Here is a 26,347-nt window from a genome sequence, read left to right on the forward strand (position 1 = left end):
CAACAAACAATGTCTCGGAAAAATGTCCAACAAGGCCCTGACCGGTTACAACCAGTTGTTCAAAAACAAACATTTTCTTTGATATTTCTCTGAAAACAAGTGCATCAGGGTTTTTACTAGAAATGCTTGTGCATGTGCAACATCTGACAAACAATCCTATATTCAAAATAAAACTGTCCTTAAATCTGTTCGTTTTAGTCAAATACTGTTTAGTTATTTGAAAATTAAACTGTAAACTGTAGTAACCTATTACTGTACGTAAAAAAAAAAAAAAAAAAAAAAAAAAGGCATGGTATCACACTGCCAAAGTCACAGATATAGAATCAATAAAACTTTGATAATATGTAAACTTGGTTACTACAGCAATTAGAGACATTATTTGATATGACCCCCAAAGTTTGGAGAATATCTCCAAAGGAAACATTAATAAGGTGACACATTATAGAGATTGTCTTTTTCTGCTGGTGAAACCCAAATATTAACATTTAATCTCCAAATAGGAAATATTGTCTGTTCACAAAGCATTTATACAAAGTGCTATCATTATTATTGTTCTGTTCCCTCAGATTTTAGGCCAAGGCTAAATCAAAACTCTTTGGCACCAAAGGTGGAATTCATGTACAGCACCAATTTCATACGTTTGGATCCTGTTAAACACACACGTATGCACACACTCACAATATTGTCCCGACATGCTCTGCACTACTGCAGTGGACTGCTCTTGCGGCACAGCTGATTTGTTGATGTCAGCGTCTGCCTGTTGCGTCTTCGTTTCCCAGTCAGTAGCGTGTAGAAGAACGGATTCACACAAGAGTTTCCGTAGGTCAACCCAGTGAGGATACGATTCACTGTCACCTGCGTCCCCACTGGTACTGTCCGCAGCATGTCGGGCTGGTACAGAGGCAGCAGCTGCCAGATCCAGAAGGGCAGAAAGCAGGCCCAAAAGGCCAGGACGATACCCAGGATGAGGAGCAGGACTTTGGGTTTGGGAGCACGAGGAGGGCAAGCAGAGTTGCTCCCACTGGCCCAGGCCGGCCGAGTCTGAGACACCCAGTAAAGCCGGCCCAGAGTGGCATAAAGAGCTCCGATGGCCAGCCCAGGACCAAGGATGCTGGTGCAAAACAGCACGCTCAGATAGGCCTTGGAGCTCTGCTCGTCCCACGCTGGCACACACAGCTGGCCCTCCTGGTTCTCCCCATCCTCCAGGTGCAGGGTGATCATCATGGGCAGACTCAGAGCCACCGCCAGCCCCCAGGCCAGGCCGACACGCAGCAGGCCAGAGGAGTTGGAGGAGGAGGCGTGCAGAGGGTGAGCCACAGCCCGGTAGCGGTCCAGACTCATGGCGGTGAGAGTGAAGATGGAGGCGTGCATGGTGAGGAGGTCCAGGCTCAGGAGGAGACGGCACCCGGGCTCACCAAAGGCCCAGCCGGACGCCAGGCTGTCGTACACGATGAAGGGAGCAGTGAAAAGGTAGAGCAGGTCGGCAAGAGCCAGGCTCAGCACCTGGAGATAAAGAGAGGAGGAAGAGGAGGTAGAGGAGGAGATGGGGGAGGCAGAGGGGGAGGAGGAGTTGGAAAGGCAGGATGGTACGGGGACTCTCATCAGACAGCAGGTTGGACCTGATCCACGTCTTCTACCTCTCCTGCTCCTCAGGAGAAGGCCTAACGTGTACAGGTTTCCTGTGATGCCCAGCAACGAGAGGAGGGAGAGGAGCGAGCAGAAAAGAGCTGTGGATGCCAGGCTGGGCGACGGAGAGATGGAGGGAGACGAGGAGGGCACAGAGACATTGGGGATGACAGGGAAGGTGTACGGGGAAGGTGGAGGCAAAGAGCCCGAGAGGTCCATCATGTGATGTTTCGAAGGTTATCGGGAAGGGGGCCAGATAATGTTTAAAGGTCTGTTTCAGATGCAATTTAAGCAGAGACAGAGAGGAGAGAGGGTCAAAGGAGGGAAACAGGTCGGGAGGACAACAGAAGAATATTTCATTAGTTTTCATCACTTTTCCTCTTTGTCATGGTCCGGTTAAAGACAACAAAGCTACAGAACTAATATGGATCCCCAACGGTGCTTCAAAGTGATTTATGTTGAGGATATTTGGTGACATTAGATAAGGTAAATAAAGTCATGGCATTCATGTAGAAATGAAAATGTCAACTTAACCAGGATGGTTTATGTTTTCGCAGAAACCTGCTCTGGTTGGCGCAGCTTTCACAGTTTTATAGTTTCACAGGGAGCCAGGCGAGGCTGTCATGGTTTTAGTAAAAATAATTGGATTTTCAGAGGAGGAGGGCTCCATTTGAAGGCTGTAAATCTGGACCCAAACCTCCAAAGGCTTGTTCCTCCTTAAGGTCAGTTGAGCAGCAATTAGACTAAGTGGGGTACGAAGAAATCTTTAAAAAAAAAATGTTATAGCCTACCTTAAAAGTTGATTCGTGAAAAGCAATTTTAAATTGGTAAATTTTAGTTTACATTTTTGGTTCATGCGTTTTTACGCATCGGTGGTTTGGACGCGGACCCGCGCGTGTCAGTGGACAGCGCAGGGATCCGCACAGGACTGACCAGTGCCGCTGTGTTTCACTATATGCAATGTGGGCCCACCTTAATTTTAAAGCGTTTAGTCTATCACACTTTACTGCGCCACAGGACGCAGATATTTATTTTATTTTTTATACTTGGCGAAATAAAAAGAGACTTAAATCACGCGCCCAGGACTGATGGTCTTGTGCAGAAATGTAATCCACCTCGACATCAAAGCAGTCCCGGGGTGCCTGACAGAACCGGGCTGGATGACACATGGTGACCCAGGCGGCGCCGGGGTTAAGAGCTACTGTTGAACTGTGGAGGAGCAGCCGAACCCCCGTGGAGCCGCGCGCCTCCATACGTTACCGACTCGCGTTTAAATAACCGCTGTGGTGCGGTGGTGCTCATTCATGACGGGGCCTTTAGAGGCAGGGGGATAGTTTTCCATTATTTAGGTCTGTATACATTCCTCCAATAGATAGTCTTCGCTGGCAACAGGAAAAGCACATATAGGCCTACATTTTAAAATAGAGAAAAAAAAGAAAATCAGTTTTAACAGGAGGCTTCAGCACTTGGCTTTCATGAGACATATATAGTTGAAGGCCACACTGTTAAAAATAAATTGAGTGCCACTTTCTATTAATACAAACTTAATGGTTTCACATATTAAAGGCCTGCACCACATTCAAATTAATATTGATATATAAATTGCTAGAGGAAATACAAAGCGTATATTATATTTTTGAAAATAATACAGGCCTTCATGAAAGTCACAGAAAAAAACTGTATTCCTGCCTGTAATCCTGACAGACCCAGTCGTTAATTCGCCAGATGTGTTTTTCCTCAAACTTACCCTAGAACAGTTTAATCCCAGACACTGCAAAAATAATATTCCATGGGTTTGTTTGTTGAAAAACCTCCATCTCCGTTTTAAAATCTCCTTCCCGTGACAATGTGTTGACATGAAACTTCTCACACACAAAATTCGGATTGTCTTTATCCTCTGCAGACGGATGCGACGTACAGTTTACACAGTGATGATCTTCCTCCAAAGTTTATGATCTGATCTCCACTGTCTGTCCTGTCCAGTCCTCAGTGCAGCTCTGTCTCCTCAGCTCCGTCTTTGATGTGTCTGAGTCAAAGGGAGAGGAGTGTGTGGCGAGTAGAAAGGGGGTGGGATGGGATGCTGAGTGAGGGGGGCCTATCCTACATAGGACTGAATATTAATATTGTGTTGGTCTGACCTGGGGTCTAGGGAGCCCCCACAGAGTGAATTAAATGTTTATTTTTTCAATTATTGGGAGCACCACAGAGACAGGATATATAACTATGACCTTACGAATTATAGATTTCACTCACTAACAATGAATAGTGGTAAGAAAGATATTCGAACAGCCCATTGTGGCCTAATCAAATTTGATTTGTGGGTCAAATCCGCTGGAAAACTGAGAGTAAACGTGGAAGAAAAAAAACAGGTTTCTCCACTTTATGATAATTGCTGTTTGCCCACTTCAGTTGCTTTGAATTATGACTGAGAAAGCATTCGGAGTAGAAAGCCAGTCCACAGCTGTGCTGAGCAGTGGTATAAGAATTTAAATCGCATAAAGTTAATATTTGTGTCTGTATTAAATTCTTGTAGTTCATAGTCACATTTACTGTAAGTTCATCATAGTTTGACGACTCTCTAATGGTTTCAGTACCTTTGAACCAGATATAAATCACTGTGAACGCACTGCACAGTCTTTCCATGAAAGTCAAGAGTCTGACCATAAAAGGTACTGCAAGCATCATATTTTGGCAAAAGAATGAATCTGTATAAGTCAAAAAATATGGCCTGTACTTTAAAGGTTTGAAAGTTACCAATTTATTGTGAGGGAGTCATGCAACCTGGATGTTTTTATTACATGAGAAGGAACGGGATTGTCCAGTACTAAGGCTGCTGATGCACTCTGAGGGATGATTTCTATGAAAATAATGTAGTGAAGAAGATGAACTGGAAGAGACATAACTAAGTCAAAGTCATTTCATTTTCTCAATCAGTGATGAATTTCTGAGCAGGGAGGACAGCTGTTACCCTGCCACTGGCAATAATAACAAAATAATCTAGCAGGCTGAAATGCTGAGCATGACATGAGAGCTACACTTGTACACCAGTAAATGCTGACTGTGAGTTACCTGGATGGTTCAACCAGTACACTGTTCTTGGTCTCCTTTTTTAATTGTTATCCACAGTCACTTACACTGTTAGTGAACACAGAGACAGTACATGTTGGATCAAGTCAGTCAAGAAGCTTGCTCTGTAACTAAAAGGTCATGGACTCCAACCTCCACAAAAGCCATGTCCTGTTGCCTGTGACTTGGCTGTCTTTGTGAATGTGTCTCATTTTCTGCTTGATTCCTGTGAAATGTGAGCAAATGTAATATTGCACGGTTGATTCCAGTATGATTGATTGAGTTTGACTCTGGAGAGTTTGGACTCTGCGGGCAGGGCACAGAGACAAAGCTACTCAGGCAGCGTATCATTGGGATTAGCTGTCATTTCATGACGCACTGCAATAACTTATGCACTTCAACTCTGACCCAATGTCAATACCACATCAGCTCATGTTCAAACACACGGCGTCTTACACCCCTGCAAGAACTTTACACAGTGATTTGGTGTTTAAATTATAGAGGAAATTAATTATCAGTGTACTCGCCTGTATCAACATTTTTCCATGTCAGAGAAAAGTTTCACTGGTCAATCTAATAAGTGTCCTGATTTGAAGCTCGGACAACATCACTGAATAAACGGCTCTTTCAGCAGTTATCAAAAGCAACTTACAGTTGCCTGTTATCCACTGAGTTGTTTTTGGCTGTAGCGGCTGTAGAACCCACAGCTGTGGTTTTGCCAGCTTCAAGAGGCCGAACGGCTTGGAAATTATTTAGTTGTGACTAGCCAGTAAAATGTGTAGCTGCGTGCCTCATGCTGTTGGTGGGGAGTCCATGTTGGCTACTTCATACACGTACTGGCGCGTACATAAGATAGACAGAGACAGGCAGTAAAGACAAGAGAAGGACTGGGGGGTGGGGGGTGGTGGGGGACATACCTATCCCCACGGGGTGTGAGGAATTTGAACAAATACCTGGCACAGGCATGCCAAAATAGGGGAGAGGGGGGAGAGGACCACGGAGGCATGAGAAAGCCAGGCTTCCTCATACAAGGAGACGGACAGGTATAACCACTTATTAGATGGAACTGTAGACTGAGCGAGGAGTGAGAAGGTGGCAAACAGTTTTAATGAAGTGATATTAGGGGCTCTCTCTTGGCATCTTGGTATTTACATAGAGATGGAAAAAAAAAAAAAGAGCGAGATTATTATGAACTGTGAAACCAAACCAGACATTTGGCAAAGAATATTGCTTAACTTCAACATGCAAACATGGAAAAAAAAAAAAAGGAGTGGGAGGGCCGAGAGGGTGCGAGTAACCGTGCTGTTTATTTGTCTTTGTCAGAACACATCAATCTCAGTCTGTGCAAACACATTATATCATTTTTAATTACATTTACCGGAGCTGTGGTCTTTGTTCCAGTGTGATGTGTTTCACCCTATTAATTTGCCTGCATCAATCTCAAGTATGCAAATATGGAAGATCATGAGGAATCACTCATGTGCTCCTTCGCTTCAGCCGTCAGCATGAGGACGTGGTCACCGAGTGCAGCTGCAGACTGAGCTGTGTAGATTTCATATCTGCAGTGATTACTTCAGCTGTTAACTGCATTATATTCATCTCTTATGAAATATAAATTAATTTAGAAAATAAAGGTTTTGCTTTATCTGCTGTACTGATAGTTCTGCAACGAACAATTACTGTTACTGTAAGATTATTTTATGAATTGATTGACAGTAATGGCCCAGAACGTTTAAAAGAAAATGCTAATGTTGCCTTTTTACAGTTTGTAAAGCCGAAGAGACTTTGTTAAATAGCTCATGTTGTTTGATAGACAATCTAGAAAAAAATCATCATCACAAACATTCATTGTGCTTTAAAAAAAAAAGAGTTTTAGCAAAACCATGTGCTATGAGCAGGAACAAGAAAATGTTGGGATGAAAATAATCTTAAAATGACTTGAAGGCTTCATCATTGCTCCAGATCAACTACTCAATTAATCAATTAACTGTTTCAGCTCTAGATACAGTGTCTTTGTGGTATATAGTTAATACATTCCTTCAGTTAAAATGTTTTATTAATAGACAGAGACTGATCATATTGGAGTCTGTCCTTCATACTGAACCTGTGTGTTTCATTATACTAATTGTGTGCTGGACACAGAAACATGTGCTACATATTATCTTCTGGGGTTTCATGCACCTCAGATGTCAAGCTATGGGGCTCAAACACTCCCTCAGATGTCTTTGTGCTACTGGGAGTTAACAAGAGGTTGGGCATGTAAAAATAAAATAGAGCTTGAAATCACACTCGTGCTCCCTTGAAAAAATAGACTTTGTTATTCTGTTTATCTTCATCTATTTACGCAGCACTCCCTAAAGAAGGGGCTGTAACGTGTCTAATCAGTGGGTAGTCACAGTATGACAAACGCCCCGACGCCGCAAACACTAACAGCTCCCTAACCTTTTCCTGGCCGTCCTTGCCGTCTCTGTTTCATTTCATTAATTAGCTTACCCATTTCTGAGCAAACTGACTGACAAATTGCCTGCAGGCTGACCGTCCTCACTGCCGTATAGCCTTGATTAAATGGGCGGACGTTTTCGTGAGTGTGACAAATGGTTGTTGGACCAGGCTGATTCACAACTTGTGATGAGTTATTGATCCCCCCCCCCCCCCCCCCAGCCCCCCAGCCTGTCGGTCTTCACAGCACATCACATTTCTCCTGTTGCCTCATTGCCAGGCCAAGAGTCTATTCTGTGTGTGAGTACACCCTGGCATTTGGTGTGTGTGTGCACCTTGATTTACCTCTTGTCATTCTTTGTGTCCTTTTTTTTAATATGTTGCGTTGTTAGTTTATTAACACACTTTTTTTTTAAAACTGGCTTTCAAAAAATAGTAAACTCAATATCTGTGCACAAAGCAAGACGTGCATTTTCACTGATTGCAGAGCAAACCCATTAATCAGGAAAATGGTCAGTAAATTAATTGATAGTTACAGCCCTATAGAAAATACCAACAAATGTCTTGTGGCCATGTGTCCTTGAGCTGATTCAGCAGTATTCTTGACTAATTTGCTTGTGAATATTTAGCTTTATAGCAAGCGCAATCTCCCAACGTCTTGTCTGAAGTGCGGAGTATCTTTCATCTGTGTTGGCCCCTGATGTCTGCAGAGGGCCGACACCACACATTGAACCAATATGCGCTTACCCCTGAAATCACAGAGCATTAGATTTGGATCTTGTGTGACCGTGACAAAGTCTGGAACCTGTTACAGGACGCTGAGCCTGGCTTTGCCGCCCCATCTGCAGAAATCAGATCAGCTTTTCACAGACAGGCTCACGTGGAACGTTATCATAGCAGCAGCACTGACCCCGCCAGCCTGCAGGGAAGTGAAGTCTTACTTTATGACAAATAATCACAGGTAGGACATTACTAAGTCGTAAGATAGACTGAAAAATGAGTAAACTCAAACTTTTACGTTATAGAAAATATCTATAGGCCTCCGATAGTCCATGCTTCACAGTCAGATGAGCCTTTTACTTCGAAACAAATCTCTATGAAACAAAATGTGTGAGCAGTTATTGTTCCTCTCTCAGTTAAGCATATTTCAAGTCATAAAGCTCCTCAAGGTGTGAAGTTGTTCTCCTTTAGTGTCTGCACAGCTGCTGATTAGAAATCTTGGCTTGTAATTAGAGCCTCAGAAACCAGGTGCACGCCCCCTGGTCAAACTTTCAAGTCCTAAATTGATGCACTGATTTTTTTTTTCTTTTTTTTTTAACTGCAGGGTCACTGATGGAAGCAAAAATTGTTTCAATCTGCCCACTGGTGGCTGAGAGTCAGTACTGCGTCCCCTCATGGTAATCCAGTAATAATAGTGGACTAATTGCACGATGGTCCAGTGAGGACTGGTGACTGTTTGCCAACACCAGGGCTTGAACCTGGAGTCTCCAGAGTATAATGCCCCTCCTCATGCTGCCATCCCGCTGCAGATGTTCCCTCTAAATGATAAAAACCGAAGTTTCCAAATGACCAATGTACATTAAATGGTTCATTGTAAATACCGTTGTATGAGAGTAACCCATGATTGAAGCTAAGCCGTGGAAATGTTGGCTCACCACTGAGCTGGTAGAAATGAACACCGCTGGTGGTTTCATGCATCATTACTAGTCAAACAAGTAAAAAAGGAAAGTTCAGTCCCAGATGCACATATTTCTCATTGTTTGTTTTAGGCTGCAGCGACTGCACCGGTTTACCACAATCCAACCAAGTCAGGCGTTGTTTATATGACACATGGAGGCTCACAGTTACACAGTTTACCATATTTTTAAAGTGGCTGTCGGCATTTAAAGGGGAATTGATTGTAGAGAGATGACAATGAGCTGGATGACAGAGGGTGATAGATTATCAATAACTTTAAGATTCCCGTCAAGAAGAGGTATTTCAATTTCAATCTAGACGAGCAAATGCAGCAAATGGCAAAAACAGTCCAGCATTTGCAAGAACTCTTTATCTCTTTTCTGCTTCAACAGAAGCAGAGAAGAGGTGACGTCTCTTATTTTATGACTCTAGTGTTCCTAGATGTGACCTCCATTAATATCATACAGCTGGTTCTCTGTAAACCTTCATTTGTTTCTGATCATTCACACAGACTGACTGACATCACGCTTTCCCACATCACTTCCTGTCTGTCTGTGTCTCTGTAGCCCCTCCCCTGCCCTCCCCTCCCCTCCCCTCCCCTCCCCTCCTGAACTGTTTTCCACAGGTCAATTACAATTAAACACTTATGCAATTTTAAATGACTCAGGTCATATGTGACATCAATAAGGGTTATTCGTGTAAATAACAGACTTTATCCACCATATGTATTAGTTTTGTTGTTTTTAGCACAAGGTTTTGATATCCAAGTGTTTACATGTTTATGTTGTCGGATCAGCTGATTGTTGTGGCTGCTGCATTACGTCGTTTCTCAGGCATCTTCAATCTGATCCTTATTTCCATAGAATGACTGAGCTCATGACATCATAGGTCACTTCGTGGGCGCCTTGACTGAGATTAAATCAGATTAAGTATTAGTAAACACACACTGTCGCTTTCCCCCCTTCTCTCCCTCCCTCCCACACACACACACACACACACATGGTCACATGTCACTTCGTCTGTATGTCTGGACTTCACTTTTACATATAAATTCAAATTGGCTTTATTGACATGCCCATGATTAGGTATAGTATTGCCAAACCATGTTGCATAAGTGTTAGTGTCCCCATCTCCCAAACATACATGTACCACAGGCACACACACACACACAAACACAGAGAGAGAGAGAGAGAGAGAGAGAGAGAGAGAGAGAGACTAATGATATATTACAGAATCATTGCTGTTGATTGGAGATTTTTTGCAGCCTAATGATTTTTATACCTGGTGTTACAGAATTGAAGTCTGACATTGAAAGATTTACTTAAAAAAAAACGTATAGGCTTTTTGTTATTGTATAATTAGATAAAGTAGAAAAAATTATCATAACCTTGGGATATTTAAAAAAAAAAAAAAAAATCCATTTAGGTCATTAGCCGTCACTGTGCCAGTTTATATGATGTGACGAATGTTCATTGAAAGGTTTTTGAATAAATAAATAAACGGAGTCGATATCGCACGTGTATTGAGTAAATAAAATAAAAATTTAATATCAATGAATCGGTCATGGTGATATGACAAGGTCACTGTGGCGGTCCGGAGAGGCGCGTGGTAGTTTCCCACATGGGGACAGATATCGAGACGTGAGCGCGCTCATCCTCCACCTGAGGGCTCGTGGACAGATGACAGCACCGCCAGCACGGGACGGCTGGGGGCTCGCGCACGGTTTTCAGTCAGTTGTGTTGGTTTGTTTTTCTTTTTACAGTCACTTTTGTCGACCGTTAAACTCGTTTAAAGACGGAAGTCAAAGTAGAGTCAGGTCGTCACACGGCGCTGAATTAACGGGAGGAAAGAGTCAGCAGATGGTGAGTGAGTCTGGCTGCGTTTCACTGCGCTGGAAGTTCTTCATCACCGCTTTGAAGTCATGTTTCCATATTGTTTAAATTGAGTCACTGTCGTTGAATTTAACCCTCGTGGCCAGTGGGTTGTCCGTGAACTATCTGAACTTGTATATTCCGTATGTATGAAAAAGCAGGTGAACGCATACTTTTTAACCCCTAGGCAGATGTTGCAGAAATGCACATCTGGGTTTTGGTCACATTAGCAGTCCAAGTCATACTAAAACAAGTTATGTTAATAAAATTAGGTTTGTAGAGTTATTTTACTGTGACTCGATATTTCACTTAATATCCCATTAGAGAGTGGGGGTTTTCTATCAAAAGGGTTAGGATTTTTTTTTTTTTTTTTTTTTTGCTAAACACAAAAATGGGAACATTTTATGCTATGCTTTGCAGGAACAAAAGATGTTACTGCAGTATAGGTGAACAGTGAGCAATGAAGCAGTGACAGATCAGTGCTGATCAGATAAGGTTGTCCAGAAACTCCATGTGCCTTTATGTTTGAGACTTTAATCCTTTTTTGTTTTTGTGAGTTGTGAACTGACTGAAAACACAGCTGTATTTTGAAATAGGTTTTAAAATGACGTAATGCTTCTGAACATCTGACAAAGACAGTGAGACAAACTGCTGTGACACACACATGTCGAGCAATTTTGACAGTATTCTTTGCAAAATGTAAAGTGCATTATAGCTGCCATACACACAGGTAAATGGATATGTTTCAAACATTTATATCTGCCGTGTCAACGCTGGTGGATAAATCAAGCAAAGCGTGGGTCAGGGTTTTTGTGGGAGACATGTGGGGTAAAGAGGTCGGATTAAAATGAAAACAATTTCCCCACAGGGATCATTAAATTTCTTCTGATTCTGATTATAAGATTCCTCCCCATCTGATTCTCTGTTGAAGGTTGCTCATGCGTCAGTTTTGTATGACTAGATTTGTTATGTAAAAACAGCCTTGTTACTCAACAGGCGATTTTTAAAAATTAATATTAACGATTTTAGGGTAACCATAATTCAAATAAGTCGTTACAAAGCATCCACAGCAGTTAGAAACATCAAAATGATGTTAAAGGTTTCTACAGCAGAGTAGTATTACATACAAAGTTACATGGGAATGACAAATTAAGAAAATAAATATTAAAAATACATTGTCAAAACTGATACAGCAGAGACTCAAGGTATTTTACTGTTGTCCCAATTATGGGTTAACCACCAAAAATCTGGGATGCCACTGTCCCATAATGCAACTCGACAGCATTTGCTGGTCCCATCCTGCTTTGTTAGAGCCCACGTCATTCAAACATCATGCCCCTCTTTTTATTTCTAATTCCAGAAACAGTCGGTCAAGCCACTTTTTAAAAAGAGGTGGAACACATGATATGAGAGTATATTATGATGATATGGTATCAATACATCAATATTGCCATTCAATTGCAGCATGGCTGTTTACTTTTACTCCAGGCATTTTAACTGCTATCATTTTTACATGCAACATTTTTCCAACGCATCAACTGTTCATTTCCAAAAAATGCATTTGTAAAACGGTGAAGTCACACGCTCACTTTGGACATTGACAACAATGTCAAAAGCAGAACTCTGCCCCTATTGCTTTCTGTGCACATTTCAGATGCATAAGCTATTTTTACAGACAGTATCATTGTATCATTGTTCATGGGCAAATAGGGCAAAAGGAGCCGGTGCAGCCTTGACACACTGTTTTCTGTTTCTGTAAGATTATCAACTAGAAAAGTTTAAAACATACATAAACCAGAACTAAATCCAGTGCATGTCAGGGAACAAGTACGGGCTTTGTGAGACAGAAAAAAATAAATTATTTATGCTACTGTATGTCAGGGAAATGTTGCATTAAGTTGCATGTAGGGCTATATTATGTTATAGAATAGACTTGCTAAGACGTGTTTTCAATAGAAAGACACTTCCGTTAAAAGTAAAAATTTCCTTTTTTTTTTTTTTTTTTTACAGATTATATATTGTGTAAAACAATATAAATGAGATAAAATGGTATAAATGTGGTAATGTTATATTTAACTATAAATCTCAGTTGTGTACCCTCCAATATCTGGAGTATTTTCTTAATTGGAGAAGAATTGTGCGAGTTTTCACCAGCACATTGCAGCCTGCGCCATCTTAACTCCCCTGATTAACATTTGGTCATCACACAGTGACCTCGATCACTGCACACAGCTGAGGAGCAGAGGGAGGGACGGCAGCGGAAAAGTTTCAATTAGATGGAATAAGGCCTGGTGCCAAGATGATTCCACACTTGTGCTTATTATCCGATGTTTTCATAAGAGAGAGAGTGTGTGTGTGTTTGTTTGTGTGTGTGTGTGTATGTGAACATGTGCTTCTATCTTTGTGAGGACCAGTTTAAGTGAAATCCAGACACACAAAGTGACGTGTGACCGTGCGTGTGTGTCAGTGACTTTCAAATGTCTATCGACTTCAGACCCTCAAAGACCTCACAATGTTTAACTTAATTGCTATCTAGATACACACAGATTTTACTTGTGCATGGTGTTCAAAATAAAAATAATGGTGTTTTTGTCTAGACAACCATTTTAAATGTAGACTAATGTCAGACTACTTACTAATTGACTTGGACAAAAACTAAATTCAGCTCTTTGTTACTTGAGTAGCGACATCTGTGGCTGATGAGTAATAGTTTAAACACTGAACAAAACCTGTTATGGTTGAAATAGAAAGAAGTGATCTACCACACCTTTATAACCTGCTCCACATCAGCTCAAGACCACATTAGCTGCACAAAACCACAATGTCAGCATTTTCTTAATGATGCTCTTGCCTCTTCGTATTAAATTTTAATCTTTCAGAGACATTCAGTCCTGTGTTACCAAAGAGAAAGTCGGATTTTTACTGATTATGACACAACATCCATTACTGTCTGGTGCTCTGGGGCTGCAACTATCTGCTACAGTTATTGCAACATACTGTATGAATGATGCCACCAGATCAACACTTCACTAGAACTCTATTGATCCGGTTGGCTCAAATCAAAAGGTCACTGCAGTGTCGTAAAGTGTCTGTGCCTTTTGTTTTTGTATTTTCAGGCTTTTATTTTACAGCTGTTGGAGCAGAACCTTTTTGGGCTCATTAGACGTGATTAACGTCTTCTTTGTGAAGTGAAATAAATAGGATAACTAAGCCTGAAATAGGCCTGAAACACAGGACCATGTGACGCTCAGAGAGAGCAAGAGAGAGACCCAGCATGTGCCCTGGTTTCGAACATCCACTCATCAATAACAAGTATTGATGTCTCCATATTTGCATTGTGGCTACATAACGTAGATGTTCAATTTAGGTTTCGTACATGGTGTTCACAGTGTTAATTAAACTCCCCATTATGAAATTATGAATCACCCATGAAACACAGCAAAAAAAATTGATGGTGCTGTGGATATGAATAAATTGTATCGTTTTGAAGCATAAATACAGGAAATATAGAGCAGATCATATGTGACAGAGGAGACAATCAAGAGTTACAGAGCAAAATGAGAACATAGTTTATTCAGAGCTTTTGACAATGAAACTGAAATCATATTCCCTACAAACCTAATCTTCCACATAACACCTTAATATGGTCAGATAATCTGGATAGAAAGAGGACGGGAGGTCCCGGGGAGAAAGAATACATCATGGTGAGAGACCCACAAGGAAAGAAAGGAGAGAAAGATATGTGGTGAAAGTAGATTACACATGACTGTCAAAGCAGATGTTGCGCTGTACAAAGTTTTGGGGTTAATCTGGTACTCAGAATTATAATTCAAACCAGTGAGAGTTGTAAAGCAGCTAGACGGGCTTCCACATTGATTTTGCAGATGAATGCTGTCATCTCACTGCTCTATTTGCGTTGGTGATGGTATCATTGGTTGCTGTTACAACAGGCTGAGGTATTTACGTGGCATGATATTTTGGGGTAAGATTTTATTTTACGCTGATGATGTAATTGAATTTATTTAAATTACTAGAGAAAATTAAGTCCATATTAATAGAGTTTACTATGATTATAGTCATTTGGGGTGTAAAATACACAATAGTAGATCTATGCACATGGCTTAACCTCCACTAAAATGTACAATAGACTGCAAGTCAAGATGTATTTCATTTATATAGCCAAATATCATAAAGCATAAATTTGCACCTGGTTCAGCATTGTGATACCCTCTGTCCTCGACCCTCAATCAGTTAATCTATGGATTGCAGTGTTTCCCATACATTCATTTATAAATTACGTCCGCCACGAATAGATTTTTATGCTTTTGGTTCGACCAACGCAATATCGTTCAGTTCATTCATCTCCGCATAGCGCTCTTTCTCCGTTATCTCCCAAACCTGTGGTAAACACGGGATTGTCTCCTGAATTAATCAGTATAGTGCTGGTTCTATAAAGCATCTTAAAACTTTGAAAAAATATGCATTACAATTACAAGTTCAACGTGATGTCATCAAGTCTCTTATTAATTACTTTCCGGTTGACTGATTAGTCCAATTAATCAATTTGGGTTTTTTTTAATTGGTCAGTTAGAGTGATTTATTACTGATCCTAATTCTGCATCTGGTTAATTGTGAATATTGATAAATATTACAATAGAGAACAGGATATTAAAACATGTGTAACATAAACAAAGTCCAGTTCAGTGAACTATTATCCACAGTAGCCACTGTGTAAAGAAATCATAAAGTTGATGTTTGGTGATGAGGCTGAGGGAGTGGGACCATCACATCGACCCGCCTTCATCATATAAGGCTGCGGATCAGATGCTGCTCTGGGGGTCCTGATAGTGTGAAGCAACAACTTCACCCTGACGATGTTCCCACTCATTCCTTTGTGAATGTTCTTATTGTGGAGTCATTTGAGATATTTGCCACCATCCACCATGATAAGGTTAGGCAACTCACATTCACGTCGCTCATGAACACACGCAAACACACACACTCTTCCCTCGTCACCTCCTCTAGCTCCTGTTGTCAGTTGTCCAGCGACACCTCTGCCCATTGACTGAGATAGCGGACCTGAGAGCTTGTTCATGTGGTGGTGTTGGCAGTATCCATAGTAGACACACCAAGGTCAGGGCTGCCTCCTCACTCATTTGTTTATTAACTAAGCATTGAGCAACACAAGCCTGGAAAAGTGTGTCTTTGTCATTTTAAATACATTAGTTTTCAGAATTGATCCAACATTTAGTCTATTTTGTCCACTTAATAAGGCACCTACATAGCTTTCGTTAATTTTACATTTAGCAATATAATAAGGGCCTTAGTAGGTATTTAGTTTTATTCATACATTTTAGTCAAACATATTTAATCCTGATATTCATCCTTTCACCTTCATATTACTTACAAAATGCTTAGGCCACAATGGTGATGCACTGGTCATAAATATGTGCGTCATTGTTTGTAGTGAAAGTATTGATTATCATGTGGTTAAAACAGTTTTGGTTTGTTTACAAACTAATTTGTTAGATACAGTAACTTAGAACTCAATCATGTGCAGATACCTGTATGTGTTTAAAGATATTCTTACCACTTTCTATAAAAGTAGTGGCTCTTATGTAAGGCCTGTGCGGATTAACAAAACCATTGGTGAGATTACCAGAGTCACGAGCACAGCTGTAATCCACAGCATATCGCCCTCTCCACAGCAAGACATCACCTTTACGACCCCTTCACCTCCAGTCCTAGTTTATTCCAGTTTTCCTCCAGAATTACCCCTCCCAGTATCAACCCACCCCCAACCCTCAACCCTTCCAGTCTATTGGCTTTAATCCATTATTTGTCAAAGATTACTCATCCTGTATCATTTCCAATCCTTTATCAGGAATTTCTCCAAAAAAGGTTGACCTGTTTTGTGATTCATTTGCTTGCCCTTTAAAGTTCTATAAATACCCTCTTCGTGGTCATTAAAACGTATTAGAATTATGTTATACAAATATTAGTGGGACTACAGACTGGCCAATGACAAATGGTAAGTGAGTAAACTGTTTCTCTCTCTTTCTCTTCATAGGCTCCATGATTGCATGGGTTCGTCTCAGTGAAGTTTTGCCCTTAGAGACGTTGGGTCACCGCCAGGTTGAGACCATCAGTGGGCAAACCTCCACCAATATTTGAGTGGAATCCAGCATCAATCAAAATACTTGAACCAAAGAGATAGACCACCAATGGTAGGTTTGGATCTCCATCCAGATAGTTGTTCGTCATATAGGCCTACAGCATATTTTAGATTTTAACTGATAGAATGTGAATAGATGCATTGATGTGAAGACAGACATGACTGAGCATGACGAAAAACTACTAAAGCATCTGTTTCAGCACAGTTTTGTTATATCTACCTTGTTTTAATATTCCTTCTCTGTTTGTTTGTTCTCATTCTTTCAAGACTGGAGGCACATTAGACAAGATGGCCCTAAAACAAGAGTACTAAATATACACCAACTACTCTGCAAAGGGGACGGAACAACCAGCAAACACCTTTTGTGTCTTATCCTGTGTGGTTCTTCTCCTCACAATCATCAAAGCTGAGTGCTTTTACTGAACATGTGTCAGAAAGGGAGGTCCACACACATGTGAAGATGAACCCATATGTAACTTCCCACTTCAGGAGGGATCTTTTTCCCCATTTCCATTTGTTGTAGTCTTTTGACTACCCTGCACTTACTGGTTGACTGACATGGATTCACCCATATTTGTACAGTATAGTAGTAGTTCTTGTGGAATGTTTTCCAGTTGTGTCGGTGCTTGCCACAGTTGAGGATTACAGTTGTGGGGTTGAGTTCTGTCCACTGCCCCAAGGAGACTGAATGTGGATATTCTGTCATGATTCAGTGGTAGTTTTTTCTGGAAATGGTTGGGCAAGGTAATGACTAACTACAGACATATCTTTTCATTGCCAGATGCAGTTGCACGCCTCTTTTGCTTAATTTAAACATCTGTTTTTATGAATAGTTTCAAGTATTATAAAATTCTGCATGTTCATGCGTGTTTTTTAGATAGTAGTTTAAGGTGCAAACTTGCATGTCCTCAGCAGCATGTTGCATATCCGTATGATGATCAGCAGAAACTCTCTCTGATGTTTAGGTAGTCCTCTGGTGGTCTGATTCAAACAGGGATGCTGAGTAAGAGACTGCAATCCATAAACCCAGATATGCTGTCAGCCACCTTAGTTCTCAACTCTTCCCCTTCTGTGGCATACATCTGAGCTATCAACTTTGGCACCAGACACCATGTAGAAAACCTTCTCAGGTGACCTGTGTACTTACCTTTTCTCTCCATATTGATCTTCTGCTTAAAGCTAGTAACACAAGTATTGTCAGAGATAGATCAAAGTAATCTCTCTCTGTTGTTTTCTTCTCTTCTTCTTATCTTTTGTCAGGCATAGGTGAATTCTCAGCCGTAATGCTGAGCTGTAATGAGGTATGTCTGTCCTGAGAGACTAACTGTTGCAGATGATTGCTAACAGCCGTGTAGTTCGGGTCAATATTATCCATGCCACAGCCAGCACCCAAAGCGAGTCTTTACCAAACTAACAATGGCCATCAAACATATATACAAACCCTTAGAGAGAAAATGTGAAATTGTTAAAGCGGTGACATGACTGGACAGGAAAGGTCAAGCAAACCGTTTTTCAGTTGGGCCCATCGTACTGGGAAAAAGTGACAGTTCCTTAATTTGGAAAGAGAAATGCATGTTTTTGTCATTGTGGCATTATATTAAGAGCTTTATCCAAGTCGTATTGCTGCTGAATTATGGTGATGCATTATGTCTGTAGGCATTTGATTTTCTGAAAGTGCTGTATTCTTTGTTTTCTCATGCCCATACCAAGGGGTTGTGAAACTGGGAAGAACTTTGATCGTAAGAATTGGCATGTTTTCTTTTCTTCCTCATTTTCTTCTATGCGTTTTTGACTGCATGTTAGAAATGGTTTTATCATATCATCCTGTATAAAGTTAATTAGGAATTGTCTGTCTTGTAGGCCTAATCTGCATCTTGCCACAATATTATGAATTTTACCTTATAATGGTCTGTAAATCCTGGATGCCTCCATCTCCACCCTCCTGCACCATTGCATTGTTAGTTTATAGCATTTATCAGTTCATGCCCCCTCAAGGCTTCCCATTTATTGTTTTGAACTGAAATGATCCAACCCAGCATGCACTTGTGACGTCTGTTGAGCCCAACCTAGCCCTGCTACTCCTTGTCAAACCAATTCTTGCAAATTGGGGGTTACAGTAATATATTCCTTGTGCTACTGCTGACATCCTTCATTTCAGCTCACCTCACTGTACTCCCCTCAGTGAGTATGATTGAATTGGTTTGTTACTGAATCTTCCTGTGGACCTACTTCAAGAAAACCTGCTTTGTTGTTTGAGGGATCTATCACTGAAGGACTGTACTGGGAAACAGCATTACAGTTTGTGAAAAGGACACTAAACCAAGTGACTGATTAGTGTCCTTGGAGGGGACTGTCCCCTTGGTTATCATTGGACACTATGAACCATCAAACATCTCTTCATGAGGAAGAACTGAAAGACTGACTGTGACTTTGTCATTCACCATACTTAACTTTTGTGACTGTACCGAGCTGCTTAATTAGCACACCAACAATCAAATCAAGGTTCACTAAGAAATACTGAGAAACTTAGCTACACTATGGGAGCGGCACGTGTGAAACGCCGCTTCAGTGCTGTGGTGGATGGGCCAGTGGAGGAGGAGGAGGTCATGAGGCTAGCACAGAGTGCTGCAGATACGGCTCAGGCGGGGGGGAGCCCGGTTGGGTCATGGACCCCAAGCAGCCCCTCCCCGACCCATGCCCTCAACGGCAAAACTCTACCTCTTCAGAGCAACACCAACAATGCACGGAGGCAGAGTGCCATTGGAGAGTCATTTGGGGGAGATTCAGGAGGAGAGGGTGGGTTGAGAGCAGGAGGAAAGTGCTCAGGGCTAAGGAGCGGAAGAGGCGGTGGTGGAGGAGGAAGAGGTGCAGGTCGTGCGTCCTCGAACCGGGATTCACTCTCTTCTCCCTCCACTACCAGCCGCCGGCGTACCAGACGCTCAAGCCGCCGGCCCCGTCAACGCTTTGTGGGCAAGGACGGACGCTGCAACGTCACCTTCGTCAACATGAGCGAGAGGGGCCAGCGGTACCTCAGCGACCTCTTCACCACCTGTGTGGACATCCGCTGGCGTTGGATGCTGGTCATCTTCACCCTCTCCTTCCTTCTCTCCTGGCTGCTCTTTGGATTTGCCTTTTGGCTCATTGCCTCCGCACATGGGGACCTCTCCATCCGGCTTCACCCCAGCTCAGGTTCCTCTCCGGGATCCGGAGAGGCTGGTTCTGGAGAAGAGTCTGATAGAGAGGCAGTTGTTGAGGAGCCCTGTTTCCTCCAGGTGAACAGCTTCATGGCCGCATTTCTGTTCTCCTTGGAGACGCAGACGTCCATCGGTTACGGATTTAGAAGCGTTACCGAAGAATGCCCCCTGGCGGTGATGGCGGTCGTTTTGCAGTGCATTGTGGGCTGCATTATTGACGCCTTCATCATCGGGGCGGTCATGGCCAAGATTGCCAAGCCCAAGAAGCGCAACGAAACCCTGGTGTTTTCTGAAACGGCTGTGGTGGCACTGAGGGATGGGAAACTCTGCATGATGTGGAGGGTCGGAAACCTACGCAAGAGCCACCTGGTAGAGGCGCATGTCAGAGCGCAACTTTTGAAGGTGAGTGAAGGAAGATGTTAATAACCACAGTGAGAAAAAGAGAGTAACACAGTATGGCAATGATAAAAGAGACAAGGGTTCTCTTTGTAAGGAGAAGGTCAGAGCAGTGATCTGGTGGGGTTAAAATAGGCTGGGGGAAATAAAATAGAATGAAAAAAAAAGCACCAAAAAATAGAGGTTGCAACTGTGAGAGATAGCAGTAGTAATAGTGGAAAAAAGGTTGCAGCAGAGAGAAAGAGAGAGCACTGAGACCATCTGGCCTGTATTCTGTGGACCGTAGTTAATGAGAGCTTGTTTTATTTTCCCTCTGGGGTTAGGAAGATTTACCATGGATTAACTTGCCCACGATTCTTTAACTGAGAGCTATTGTCCTCTGTCATCTCATTTTCTCTTGTGTGTACTGTATCTACACTGTATGTGGGTTTGGTTATTGTACTGTATGTATACTTTAGTTTACCCTATTGTCTGATCTAATGTGGACAGTTTTAAACATGTTTCTCTTTTTTTTTGGCTACATGTGTATGCTGCCAGAGTGGTCCGCAGGGGCTAAACTGTGTAACGCTGAGGCTAAAGCATAGACAATTTGATATCTCTTAATAGCATGACCATATCAAAGTTCAGACAGGGCAGATGGGATTAAGTTTGCGAGGATCAAAGAAATACAAATCTAAATGCTGGAACTGAATATTGTTCTATAGTAAGGGTTGAGTGAGTATAAGCAATGTAATACCACTAATGCATAAGCCCATGTATTGATGGCATGACTAATTCAACTGAATATAAATACCAAATACAAAGTTGGTTAAAAACTTTTGATTTCCAATGCTTTTCTCTGACTTTTGGAAATCAGGTAAATTGTATCTAAAATGCCCATATGCATTATGGCTGTAAAGGTGACAGAACAAATCTTTTCTAAACCATGTCTCATTTTATAGCCAGAATTAGAGCTTAAACTTTATCCATTTTGATGGCCCATTGTACTTCAGTGTGTCTCCACTGCCTTTTGCTTTTGCTTGTTTCATATTGGAAATCATTTCTAGTGTCCATTTATTTTTTTTCCCACATGTGAAAATCAATTTGCAACATTAGATGTGGAAAGTTTTATGTACCAAAAACGTGACTTTGTTTTACTCTCTTTTCCCAACTTGCTCTCAGCCAAGGGTGACACCAGAGGGAGAGTTCCTCCCACTGGACAATGCAGACATCAACGTGGGTTTTGACACAGGCACCGACCGCATCTTCTTGGTCTCACCTGTTACAATTGTCCATGAGATTAATGATGAGTCACCCTTCTTCGAGATGGACCGAAAGACTCTGGAGAATGACTCTGAGTTGGAGGTGGTGGTCATACTCGAAGGAATGGTGGAGGCCACAGCAATGACCACGCAGTGCCGTAGCTCCTATCTGGCTTCCGAAATCCTCTGGGGACATAGATTTGAACCAGTGCTCTTCGAGAGGAAAGACTGCTACCAGGTGAGAGGGGAAAGATGGAGATATCTGAAAAGCCTTAAAATATCATATTCATTCCCCTCACCATAATTGGGAGGGATGTGCTTGTAAGTGTTTTTTTAAGCTACATTTGAAGTGTGGCCCCAGGGATTCCAATGTTTGATGTAAAAATATCAAATTGGGGCAGTGTTTAGCTCAGTTGGTAGAGCAGCCGCCCCATGTGTTGAGGCTACAGTCCTCACTGCAGGCGGCCCCGGTTCAAATCCCGCATCGAGCGGCCCTTTCCTGCATGTCATTTCCCCCCTCTCTGCCTCCCCATTTCCTGTCTCTCTCTCGACTGTGCTATCCAATTAAAAAAAAAATAATAATAATTAAAAAAAAGTAAAAATATCAAATTAAATATCGGAACTGTTGGATGAATAGATTCAATTTTATACACATTCACTGTCCCCAAATGATGAATTCCCCCCAAAAAATCTAGTCCCTGTACAACTTTATTGTACAGTGAACATGATAAAGTTCCTAAACATATGCTATTGTGATGATGAAGTTAGCATTTTGCTCAAAGCACCACTCAACTCAAGTACAGCTTCACAGAGCCTCAAGCTTGGTGATAGATACTCTCTTGTCACAATCGAAATAAATGAAAAATAAAATGAAAAATTCTTGTGTTCTGCCTTCTTTCAGGTGGACTACTCCTTCTTCCATCGGACATATGAAATCCCTACCACACCCTCATGCAGCGCTAAAGAGCTGGCTGAGGAAAAATACATTCAGAGCTCTCGATCCTCATTTTGTTATGAAAATGAAGTGGCTCTGCAACTTGTCTCCCCTGATGATGAGCCTGGCAAAGACCCTGTGTGTCCCTCACCACAGATCCGAAGGCCATCTCTGACAGAACACCTCCACTACAACTGAACTTGGTCTGACAGCAGGCCTCAAGGAAAAACAGGAAGCTGACTTAAGACTCAGACTCAGAATACAGGCAAAATGAGAGGTGGTAGAAATGAGCAAACCAAGGGAGACCGGATTTAAAGTAGATAACTTCATGCTTTTGTCAATGTCAGGATTGTTTACAGCGATTAGACATGGAAGAAAGTCTAAAGTAGTTGCAGGTTTAGAGATTCATTTGCAAGATACATGACAAGATTTATCAGAGAAACAGGAAGGAAATAGAGGGATAGATAAAGAAATTAGGTTTACAGTCAGTCTATTAACTTATAATAACATACGTTATTACACTGACCTAGTTGTCTGATTGGCCCCGGCAATCTGTCATAATCATTGAAAACTGTCTGCTAAGTCTCACATCTGGCCCATCACTATCACAGCACACTGATCTTGTTCCAATGCCTGACTTGCAGGGAATGCAACAGCACCCCATGGTGGCTCTTACTTGCAATTGCATCTTTTTTGCTCCTGGAGAAGGTTTTGACCTCCAATTTAGACGGCTTCTGTAAGGAATAAATGGTAGTGTACTTACTACTCAGGAATGTACTCCAATATGATGCTGACTTATCACTTTCATGTTTCATTTTCTTATGGTAAGTATGGACAGTGCACATTTTGTGATACTTTATGGGGTTCTGGGGGGAGGGGTGGGGCTGTTGAGAATGTAGTTGAGTTATTGGGTAGGCTACTTTTAGAGCCAAACTGAGCAACAGTAACATGGAGAAACAGCTGAAAACTAGCAGCGGCTTTGAGCAGTTTCTCCCATGTGATAAACTGTATGCTGTTAATTGTTGGCGCTTTTTTTTTTTATGTGTCATGAAAACAATGTTCTTTGAAATTTGCTTTATTTAATCAACAGTTTTGTTTTGAATTGAATGCCATGAAGTCAAAGGAAGCATTGTCATGTTGGTCATCTTCACTGCCGTGGTGCACAATAACAAATAATGTTGGCTGTGTCCAGACCAGTTAACCACCACACATTCTTTCTTGCATGACTGGTATCTTTTCATGTTCTTTGTTGCTCAAATCATCCACTCTGCTTTGCTCTGTTAGTAGATAGGGACTGTGCTGTAAAATTATAATCGTTTTAAGTGTCTTGGGACTTGGATGACCTTTTATGTTTTCGGACTGAATCCAAAGCAAAAGAAACTGCTCTCACTGACTGTAATGCACCGGAGGCCTGCAGCCACCTCCAGCATCACTAGAGCAGAAACAAGTTAAACTGAGCAGAAGTGTTAAGATGAATGTGATAAACTGTCTGCACAAACTGGCAAGGGTCAAACTGGAAACTAGATTGACATTTATAGAAAATTGTTCTCTATTTTTGTGCCCATAAAATCGCATCACACTCTCCCAATTATAATGTGGTACTGTTGGTTTATCTCACAAACTGTGAGAACAGTGAAGTGGGTGGTGCCTTCGTAACAAACTACAGATTTTGCAACTGGTCCTTCATCTGTAGCAATTAATTTAATTCAAAATGTGCTTAAAATTGTATTTTTATTGTATGTATTTGCATTATGCTATTCTCGCAAGAGTGTTTTTCAATCACCTTAACATTTGTAGTATGTAGACAAAATGTCTATGCAAATAATAACTGTGAATCTGCTCAATGATTGAGTAGTCTATAACTATGCACTGATAACACATAGATGCTTTTAGCTGAATTAGTTGACTTTGCAATAGTTGTAATTTGTAGGTGCACTACAGAGCACCTGAAGTGTTTTCATTTATCTTAGATTGTGTAATAATTTCCACTAAATTATACCACCTGGGTATTTGATTACAGAAGGTGTTGTAGAAGACGTAGGGAGTGTCAGGAATGCACATTTATATTAAGTGTTGACCATTAATCAGCCTGTCCAATGCACAGCCTGGGAACTTGTTCTTTGTTCTTTGCACTAAAGTAATATATGGAAACTATATCACTGATGAAGCTCTACAACAGCACAGTAGTGTTGCTGGATCAGCACAGGTTAACCTCAATGCGTCAGTCGCAGTGTTTCACTTGAGTTCTTGAAAAGATATTCTGTGGTAACCTCAGGGGATTGAGGGATTTATGACATATTATCTGTTGCAATTAATGTTAATGCTGTTCTGTGTTTGTGTCTTCACTTACACTTCTCCTCTATGGCTACCATGTTCTATTTATAGGCTGCACGGTGGGTCATGTCGTTCACCCTGCCTCCACTTCCATGAAATGTAACTTGAACTTATAGCACCATCACTTTAACTAAGATAGCGCTTTTTAAACACACCAGAAAGATATGGACAGATGGATTATTTGGTATTTTCACTGGTTGCTTAGGGTTCGCTACTCACAGTAAAAATGCTACATTTTTTAAAGCATACGTATTTATAATATAGTGTAAAATACATAGTATACTGTAATACTGTGTATATTTTTAATAAATTAGTGAGATAAAATCAGTGAAGGCTGTAGCTACCTTTCCTTGGTTATTTTTCAAAAGTAAAAGAACATCTCTCTGCTCCAATGTTGAAATGTAATTTCGAGGCTGCCTCAGGCACGGAGCACTTACAAGTGAAACTGAACTGTGTTGTAGAGCAAATAAAACAGGGATTGCATTGTAATTGTTGGTTGATTCTTCATTTATCCACTTTGTAGCTCTCCTTGCGGCTCATGCTGCAAGTCAATAAAGCAAAAATCTTGTTTTGTTACAGAGAGAAGTGCAAGAAATGTTTTCTACACACTATCATCCTATCTATCAGAGTTGAGACTGGACTTTATTTTGTATTTAATGAAGAGGAGTAGCTATGGAAGAATTTTAAAACCTTCTGATAATAAAATATACTGTAAATATCTTACCTTATCAATTAAAGGAATATTCTAAAGCATAAATGTTTTGATGACATTTTCAACTTGAAATGAATGTCTGTAAAATGTAGTTGACTAGTTTATTTTCCTGAAACAACTTCCTGTGAATGACCGTCCTACCACTGCTGATAAATTAAAAATAAACACCTCACGTGAAAATAACTACATGATAATAACCTTTATAGTGTGCATGCTATAGATAAAACACAGGAGACAACAAGGAGCCCAGCAGTCAATGACAAATGCCACTCAAAATTAAATGTGGAATGCATGCCTAATATAACAGTTTATCTAGGCCTGCATTACTTTTATCCGTAATTCTCCCTGAATGGCTCTCTATTTGTGACATGCTGGCAATAACAAATATCTACTCAATTGTAAAAAATAAAAAATAAATAATAATAATATATTGCATCATTTGTCTGTAATGTGATTTGGGCCATACACCAAGATTAGAAACTTAAAATAGCCTACTGCTAGATGTCTGGTAAAATAATGAGTCTAATAATCTTGACAATTTATTGGCCTCGTGTGGTTTTTAACCGCATCCAAAACTCTTGCAGTGTATTTAGCACGGTAATTATACTTTTTCTATGTAGGATATTGTGTTGTCTACACTGATATTTCACAAGTTCAAGCGGTGACTCCTGTGATATTTACA

At 41.1% G+C, this 26,347-nt stretch overlaps 2 protein-coding genes across 2 annotated transcripts; one reads left to right on the forward strand and one right to left on the reverse strand.

The window, feature by feature from the left end:
* Nucleotides 1-702: 702 nt before the first annotated feature.
* uts2r3 (urotensin-2 receptor 3) lies at nucleotides 703-1,845 on the reverse strand (the record flags this gene model as incomplete). The annotated part of the gene is made up of 1 exon (XM_083989989.1): nucleotides 703-1,845. The coding sequence occupies one exon, from the start codon at nucleotides 1,843-1,845 to the stop codon at nucleotides 703-705; it is 1,143 nt and encodes a 380-aa protein (XP_083846115.1).
* A 17,546-nt stretch (nucleotides 1,846-19,391) lies between these two features.
* Nucleotides 19,392-22,817, forward strand: kcnj14 (potassium inwardly rectifying channel subfamily J member 14; the record flags this gene model as incomplete). Its single annotated transcript, XM_083989984.1, has 3 exons — nucleotides 19,392-20,450; nucleotides 21,606-21,923; nucleotides 22,587-22,817. The coding sequence occupies 3 exons, from the start codon at nucleotides 19,392-19,394 to the stop codon at nucleotides 22,815-22,817; spliced, it is 1,608 nt and encodes a 535-aa protein (XP_083846110.1).
* Between the last annotated feature and the right edge of the window lie 3,530 nt (nucleotides 22,818-26,347).

The sequence above is a fragment of the Trachurus trachurus genome, assembly GCF_905171665.1.
Source record: "Trachurus trachurus genome assembly, chromosome: 16".
NCBI classification, from domain to species: Eukaryota; Metazoa; Chordata; class Actinopteri; order Carangiformes; family Carangidae; genus Trachurus; species Trachurus trachurus.